The following is a 7,681-nucleotide window of genomic DNA, read 5'->3' as shown; positions in this document are numbered from 1 at the left end:
GCCCCCGGGCCGCCGCCGCCAACCACCGCTGGAGCCAGAAAGCCATGGATGACACCTTCTACCTGAGCAACATCGCACCCCAGGTAGCGCCCGCGCCCCGCCCCGGGCTCTCGGAGCCTCAGTTACTCTGCAGCCGGGGAAGCCGAGGGCGCGAGCTAGGTCAGGGCTCACTAAGCACCCGCCCTAAGCCGGGGGGACCGAGCCCTGGGCGCCCAGCACCCGTTCTGCAGTCCGACCCTGAGGCCATGGGCTTGGTTTCCTGGTCTGTAAAATGGGGATATCGCTTGCAGTAGCGATGAGGACTATAGACCTGGTGCGCACACTTCCTGGCCCATGGCAGGCATTCAATAAACACTAGTTATGATGAGGGGACTGAGGCTCAGAGGGGCCAAGTGACTGGCCCAGTGTCACATCGGAAGGGACCCGTGCAATGTCTGTAGGACCCTGAGCTGTCAGCCACTGTCATAACCCGCCTGCCTCCGGAGTAAAGGGAGATGCCTGCCGGCCGTCAGCTCTTCCCGTTTTTCTAGACATTGTACTGAGGACTGGAGCGCTCAAGTGATGGAATTGGGAGCAGGTCAAGACGGTCCCAGCTGGGTTCTGCATGTGGTCCAAAGCGGGAAAAGGAGATTGGGAGAGCTGGCCTTCCCATGAGCCCCTGGGGAGCACCCTCCTGAGCTCTGTCCAGGCCCCACCCTCATGGCCAAGTGGCCTAAAGGAGCAAATTCCATTCCTTGAACCAGTTCTCTCTACAAGCTTGTCTCCACCCTGCAGGAACCTCGGGCTTGGCGGCAGTGCCCGCTCCTCAGGGTTCAGGGCAGCCCCTCTGACAGAGGAAAGGTCCCAGCCAGTCTCTGAGCCCCCCTCTCCTACCAGGTGCCCCACCTCAACCAGAAAGCCTGGAACAACCTGGAGAAGTACAGCCGGAGCTTGACCCGCACCTACCAGAACGTCTATGTCTGCACAGGGCCGCTCTTCCTGCCCAAGTAAGGCTAGAACTGGGGGAGCGGGTGGGGGTGGGAGTACCAGGGTCTCCCTCTCACCCCTTCCAGGCATGTCCCAGGCTCTGGGTCAACACTGCCAGGTCACTAGTCATCTGGCCTATTAGTGAGCCTGTCCATTCCCTGCCTGGCTCCTGAATTCACTTCTATAGTTGGAGACCTTGTCTCCTCTTACATCACCTCTTGCCACACCCACCCGTCCAACCTTGTGTTCTGCCCAAAACCCCTTGTACCAGGCTCTCGCCCTCAGTCTTCCTCTGTTCAGAGCAACCCTTCTGCTCCCCGAGACTTCCCTCTTGTCCCCCTGCGGGCCTGCCTCCCAGGGGGAAGGGACTGAGCATGCTCAGTGGTTTTCCTGGCCCACTGACTGGATGAGTGATGCCATATGTTGGGATGGGATCCAGGCCCTATCAGATGGATGTCCCCATAGGGCTCAGCATGGGCTGGCCAGGGCACTGATGAACTTTAATGAGCAAGTGCCTCCTAAGGCCGGCTTCAGTGGAGTAGACTGCTGAGGGTGAGCATGGAAGTCACCCCAAAGGGCAGTGTTCTGGGTACCTGCTGTATACCCAGCCCGGTGCTGTTGCTGGGAATCCAGCTGTCACTGCCTGGCTGCTTGGTGTTCACCCTGCACAGGGAGACAGGCAGCCATCCAGCGTCTGCATGGATGAATGTGGATGTGTAGGAGGCTGGATTTTTCAGCAGCGTTTATTGCCACCACTCTGCTGACCCGGTAGACAACAGGAGAAGAGTGTCTACTTTGCAGGAAGCTCCCAGTCTGTTGGGGAAGCCAAGGAGAGCACAGAAGCTTCATGAGGGGTTGTTCCACAGCTTGACACAGCTTGGGGGTCAAGTCAAGGAATGCTTCCTGGAGGCAGCAGCTTGGGTCTAACCAGACTCCCCCGGAGCCTGAAAGGCCATGTGTCTGGGTTTGCTTGCAGGACAGAGGCTGATGGGAAATCCTATGTGAAGTACCAGGTCATCGGCAAGAACCACGTGGCAGTGCCCACCCACTTCTTCAAGGTGCTGATCCTGGAGGCAGCAGGCGGGCAAATCGAACTTCGCTCCTATGTGATGCCCAATGCGCCCGTGGATGAGGCAATCCCGCTGGAGCGCTTCCTGGTGCCCATCGAGAGCATCGAGCGGGCCTCGGGGCTGCTCTTTGTGCTGAATATCCTGGCAAGGGCGGGCAGCCTCAAGGCCATCACCGCCGGCAGCAAGTGAGGGCAGCAGCCCAGCCAGACTGTGAGGGTGTGTGGCTGGGTCGCATTAAAGATGGTTATTTTTGGAGAAAGTCTTGGCTGTGTTTGTCCCAGGTGACACCTCAAGAACCTCTGGCTTCGCCACTGCTTCTTCACTCTCTAGTGCCTGACGGACCTTCGCACCTGCCTTAGTGAGGCCCGGCTGCAGGGCAGCCAGGGAGATGAGGATGGCTTCCTGCAAGAGAAGTGCAGCAGTGGGCTGGGGCGGGGAGGCTGGCAGGTGCCCTGGCTCCCATTTTGTCTTCAGTGCCTGACTGCCCAGGACCCAGTCCCTTGGGCTGCTGCCTCCAGCGGGGCCCTGAGGTTAAGGTCAGGCCCAGTGTCATCCTGCCAATCTGCCACTGGAGCAGCAGAGCAGCCCCAGCTAAGAGCCCACAGGTACGGCCCTCTGTGCTGAGTTCAGAAGTGGGGCCACAGGTTCTGTGGATGCCCAGGACTAAGCTTTCAGGAGGGCTGCCCTGCCCACTGCGGTCACACTCGAGGGCGTGAACACTGAGCACACAGTGAAGGAAATGGAGGCCCAGAGCAGGGGTGGGTGGGGTCTCCTGGGTCACCCAGCTTGGGAGCAGCTGGACAGGCACCAGCATCCAGGAGTCTAAACTCCCAGCTCACTCATACCCAGTCCCTGCTACAGGTCTGCAGCGGTGAGAGGCCGAGGGGGGAGGAGGCCATCTCCAGAGAAGGCCGGCTCAGGCAGCCGTGGGCAGGGTATGCGACAGGGAGAGTTGCAACCGCCTTAGACCCCAAGGCCCTGGCCGGCAGCTGGAAGCAGGGGAGGTAGGCAGGCTCACCTCGGTGCGGATGGTGCGGCTGCCCTGGCTGGGGCAGGTGTTCACATACAGGTCGAAGAGAACACTGGGCTCAGTCACCTCCAGGTTGGGGTCAGCATTCACTCCAGCTTCTAGCCCCTGGAGGCCCCCGAACACCACAAGAGCGTGCCTGGCACCACAGTAGCGGGAATCACTGACTGCTCGTCAAGGCCACGTTGAAAGCAGCCCCCACAGCTCTCAGCCCCCGTACACAGCAGGGGCCCAGTCTATAGTTTTGCCCCCACCAGACCGGTCCTCTGCTCCATTCCTCCTCCCCCAGCCCCTGCCCCAAGCTGGACCCACCTGAAGCTGGGAAGCTGGGCAGAGGCCACATCCGAGCCTCGCTCTGATGTCCCGATGGTTAGGTCATACCCGTCCTGGAAGGGGGCCTCAGCAAACACAGCACCTGGGGGTGAGGCCAGCTCAGTAGGGGTCCCGCTTTCCACAAGCCACAGCTGCCTGGCTGTGTGTGCGCTGGGTGGGGTGTGGAGAAGGAGACCCAGGTAAGGGAGTCATCCAGGCCCTCCCCTGTTCCTGGGAGGTCAGGCACTGACCAGGGAGAGGCCACGCCTGTGCTACCCTGCAGAAGCAAAGCAGAGGGTGGCTAGGAAGGACTTTGAGAACAACTGCAGCTCTGACTTCTCTGGTCCTTTTGCCCCCATTCCCAACCCCAGAGAGACATTATCAATCGATCATGATACTTCTCCTCTGATCCAGGCAAAGTACTCAGGGAGACCAAGGCCCAGAGCAGGAAAGGCAGCTGCCCAAGGACACAGAGCAAGTTGGCAGGACAAGGACGCTGGTCTGACTTTTGGGTCAAGCAAGGCTCCCTGTGGCCTGCCACACAGAGAGGAAGGAGATTCTTAAGGGGAGCTCCATCCTTACTGAGGCAGGAGGCCAGCCGGACCGTGTAGCCCCAGTAGAGACCAGCTTTGGTGCGAGGGTCCTGAGACGACACGACTTTTCCACGGTAGGTCTTGCTTTCTGAGGGGGAAGCGGAGAGGCTGTGAAGACGGGCTGAGGGGACAAGGAGGTGGAAGGAGGAGGGTCTGAGCCCTCAGGCTGGCCAGGCTGAGGAAGCTTTCAGATACCCGGGAGCTGCTTCTGGCTCAGGCGCACGGTCACACGAAGCCCAGGTTCCAAGTTCTTGTCAATCTTCACCTCCTAGGGAGAAGCCAGACATGGGTGTGGTTTCCCACAGGACCAGCAGGAGTCACCACTCGCCCAGATGTCGGAGAATCTGGCTGGCAAGGGACCTAAAGGGTCCACGTCAACCTTAGCCCTCACACCTGAGCCAGACTGCTTACAAGACACCGTTCCTGCAAAATGACTATCATAAGACACTGGTCAAAAATGAATGCTCTGGAGGTCCACGTCAACCTTAGCCCTCACACCTGAGCCAGACCTGCTTACAAGACACTGGTCAAAAATGAATGCTCTGGGCCCGGCTGGTGTGGCTCAGTGATTGAGCGTTGACCTATGAACCAAGAGGTCACAATTCCGATTCCTGGTCAGGGCACATGCCTGGGTTGTGAGTGTGATCCCCAGAGGGGTGCATGCAGGATGCAGCCAATTGATGTTTCTCTCTCAATGTTTCTCTCTCTTCCCTCTCCCTTCCTCTCTGTCTAAAAAAATTAATAAAGACATTTTTTTTTCCCCCCAAATGAATGCTCTGGGCCAGCAGAGTAGGAAGTAAATATTTCGTGCGTAGATGAAATCTCAGCTTTCTCATTTTGGTGGCATAGCCACTTACTAACCATAGGAGTTTGAGTGGGTCCCTTAACCTCTGAGCCTCAGTTTGCTCACCCATCAAACAGAAGGCATTCCATAAACAACAGCTACTGCTACGCTGCACAGGGCCTGGCATGAAGTAAACGCTCACTACAAGGGCACTGTGATGAGTAACATAGATGTTGGTTTTGTGCCAATTTTGAATTCTGGATAGGGCGCCTTCTTTCTCTTTTGAGGGTCTTTATGCTTTTCTCCATCTGTGTAGTCAGTTATTTGTTATTTTTTAAAAAAATCTTTATTGTTGAAAGTATTGCATATGTCCCCTTTTTCCCTCCATTGACCCCCTCCAGCTGGTCTGTTCGAGGGGAGGGCACCCCACACATTTACATGTCTCTGCCTCTGACCCTAGGAGACCTGAGAGCCAATAGGTGGCAAAGGAATTGTTCCAATCCCCAGCGTGGCCTGCATCACATTGGAGCAGCCCCAGAGTGACTTTGAACTTGTTTTTGTAGGGTTTTGTTTTGTTTTTAAAAGCACAAGAACCATTTCCTGTTGATCTGTTTTTTAAAAAAAAACCAATAAATTCACTCCTGGCTTTATCTATTGAGCCCCGATTTAAGCACTTCTCTGGTCTAAACCAGCATCAGTGGGCAACTGGTGGACAGAGATGCCTGGGTCCCGGGCTCCCCACCCATACACCCCACCGGCCCGCCATCGCCAGGGTATATCTGGGAAGTGTGGGTTCATCCACACTCCAATTCCTACCTTCTTCATGCCACAGTTCACGAAGGAGCCCTGGCCTGGCCGAGTGGGCCGGTCCACCACGACGCCCTCTCGGAACTCAGATTCCTCATCCTGACGCATGTGGTGAGGGCTGTCCAAGGGGTTCAGGAGCCCTGTGGGTGGGTGGGGGGGTCAGGGGAAGTGCAAAAGCACATGGGGGTATGGCAGGGAACCCTGGCCCAAGGTCCAGCTCTGTCACAGACTGCCTATTGGCACCAGACACAGGCCTGCTCTGTCTGGGCCTGCTTTCCCAGCTGTGTAGCAATTTCTCAGGACCTGGGAATGATCCATGGAAACGGGGGTCAGACCCCTCAAGCCTTACCTGCGAACTGCAGATCCTGGTGCTTGGGAAAGAAGGCCTTCCTTAGGTACCTAGTGAAGGACACAGATCTCAGGAAGTTCCCAGGGAGGCCACCTCTGCCTGACCTGTACCTCCCCCCACCCTCCCCCACGCTCAGGAAGCCTGCCCTTCACCCTTACTGTGGACACTCCAGGTACTGCAGAATCCGGGCCAGCTGTACACATGCCTGCCCCTTCTTGCCGACGCCCCTGAATTCCCCTTCCACAGTCCTGGAGAGAGAAAGACAGGGCTCAAGAGCCTTCTGTGTTCCCTTCAAGAGCTCGTCCGCCCAACCTGACCGCTGCAGCACCCTGCTTTGCAGCTCTACCCACCAGGACTACAATGGGGGCATTTCAGGCACGGTTCTCAGCCCAGGCAAGCCCAAGCCAATGCTAGCAGCCCCTCCCTTCCCCCCGAGCTTGGTATCCTGCAGAATGGCCCCTCACTTGGCTTCCTGGCCCTCTTCATCGAACACCACAATCTCATCCACACAGAAGATGGCACAGGCTCTGGCAATCTGGCCAGCCAGGTAGGTGCGAAGCTCGGGCGACTGGGCATTGTCAAGAATGGAACCAGGCAAGGCCACGCTCAGGGTGTAGGGCCTCCCTGCGGGCAAGGGAGGGGTGTTGATGGTCAGTCTAAGGGCCCTTCCAGATATGACATTCTCTGCCCCGCCCAGGACCCAGTCCGCTCACCCTGGTCCTCCCGCTGTGCAGCGGCCTCCTCCTCCTCCTGGCGCTTTGTCTGTTCCTCCTGCGCCCGCTGCCGCTCCAGTTTTTTCATCAGCTTAAGATCCTTCCACTTCTTCTTCTCCTCTTTCTCTGGATGAGAAGACATCCCAATAGGTGGAGGTAAGAGGGACTTTGGAGGGAGAGGGCGTGGAGCAGTCTAGGAGATGATGACCTTTCAGTGCGGTGGGGGTTCCCATTCAGGTCCGGCCAGCCCAGGTGCTCAAGTGAGCTGGGTGGGCAGCCAGAGGAGCCTCCCGGGGCTTCTGACCCCTTCCTCCCATCTTGGGTGCTGTGGGACCCACAGGGGACAAACCTGGTGTTTTTCCCCAAAGTTTAGATGTGCACCACTGGAAGGGCCTGGGGAAGGGCCAGCACAGACACTCACCCTCACCCCCAGCCCCTACTTACTCTGCTGCTTCCATTTTCGCCACTCAACCCTTTGGCCATGTTCGCCCTGGAAGAATGGGAAGAAGTACAGGAGGGAGGCTGAATGGTCACTCTGGGAGGGGGTCCCACTTGTTGTACCCCAGGGCCTGGGACCAGGCCTGGCACATAGTAAGCACTTAATAAACTGCTGAACGAGGACCGAGTAGCTCAATTGGTTAGAGCCTTGTCCGGATACACCAAGGTTGCAGGTTGGATCAGGGTATACATACAAGAGTCAGCCAATGCATGCATGCATCTCTCTCTCTCTCTCTCAAATCCACCAATAACATCTTTTTAAAATTGCTGAGTGAGTTCCCACTGGAGAGAAGAGGAAACTGAGGTTCAGGGGAACGGGTCCTGGGAGTCAGAAGAAATACGCGACCAAAGGGCTCGGGATGGCGCACAGGGTGCCACCTCCTGGATCCGGCCCGGCCAGAGGAGCCTCCAGGGGCCTCGGCGATGGGTTCCCAGACGCTGTCCTGGCTGAGGCTCAGACCCCGCTCCCACCTCCCGCACGCGCTCGGCCACCAGCATGTGACACCTCGGGGCTTCCGGCCTCAGATCAGCGACAAGGAGGGAGGGAGAGGCACAGCCCGGC

General features: G+C 57.8%; 3 protein-coding genes across 3 annotated transcripts in view; 1 reads left to right on the top strand and 2 right to left on the bottom strand.

Moving 5' to 3' along the window:
- Nucleotides 1–7,681, bottom strand: part of ZDHHC12 (zinc finger, DHHC-type containing 12) — a 590,635-nt gene that overhangs the window by 59,748 nt on the left and 523,206 nt on the right. The gene's annotated exons all lie outside the window — the stretch shown is intronic.
- On the top strand, nt 7–2,291 carry ENDOG (endonuclease G). Its single transcript, XM_005881533.2, has 3 exons — nt 7–83; nt 877–986; nt 1,943–2,291. Exons 1-3 carry the CDS (start codon nt 45–47, stop codon nt 2,223–2,225), a joined length of 432 nt encoding a protein of 143 aa, XP_005881595.2. The 5' UTR covers nt 7–44; the 3' UTR covers nt 2,226–2,291.
- On the bottom strand, nt 2,254–7,346 carry LOC102248491 (chromosome unknown open reading frame, human C9orf114). The gene is made up of 12 exons (XM_005881385.2): nt 7,314–7,346; nt 7,066–7,111; nt 6,622–6,747; nt 6,373–6,532; nt 6,067–6,156; nt 5,909–5,958; nt 5,569–5,699; nt 4,164–4,236; nt 3,958–4,056; nt 3,376–3,478; nt 3,055–3,202; nt 2,254–2,438 (listed from the first exon to the last, which is right to left on the bottom strand). The coding sequence occupies exons 1-12, from the start codon at nt 7,329–7,331 to the stop codon at nt 2,271–2,273; spliced, it is 1,212 nt and encodes a 403-aa protein (XP_005881447.1). The 5' UTR covers nt 7,332–7,346; the 3' UTR covers nt 2,254–2,270.

This window comes from Myotis brandtii, unplaced genomic scaffold (assembly GCF_000412655.1).
Source record: "Myotis brandtii unplaced genomic scaffold, ASM41265v1 scaffold68, whole genome shotgun sequence".
NCBI classification, from domain to species: Eukaryota; Metazoa; Chordata; class Mammalia; order Chiroptera; family Vespertilionidae; genus Myotis; species Myotis brandtii.
The sequence above is the reverse complement of the archived record's forward strand: the minus strand, read 5'-3'. Positions and strand labels throughout refer to the sequence as shown.

What these genes read in the sequence shown, in the direction of transcription:
- ENDOG (XM_005881533.2), top strand. Translation starts at nt 45, where the DNA reads ATGGATGACACCTTCTACCTGAGCAACATCGCACCCCAG. An exon ending in TGAGCAACATCGCACCCCAG is followed by an intron (nt 84 to 876) that starts GTAGCGCCCGCG and finishes CTCTCCTACCAG; the next exon opens with GTGCCCCACCTCAACCAGAA. An exon ending in GGGCCGCTCTTCCTGCCCAA is followed by an intron (nt 987 to 1,942) that starts GTAAGGCTAGAA and finishes GTTTGCTTGCAG; the next exon opens with GACAGAGGCTGATGGGAAAT.
- LOC102248491 (XM_005881385.2), bottom strand. An exon ending in GCGAAAATGGAAGCAGCAGA is followed by an intron (nt 6,748 to 7,065) that starts GTAAGTAGGGGC and finishes CTTCTCATCCAG; the next exon opens with AGAAAGAGGAGAAGAAGAAG. An exon ending in CCGGCTGGCCTCCTGCCTCA is followed by an intron (nt 3,479 to 3,957) that starts GTAAGGATGGAG and finishes CCTCACCCCCAG; the next exon opens with GTGCTGTGTTTGCTGAGGCC.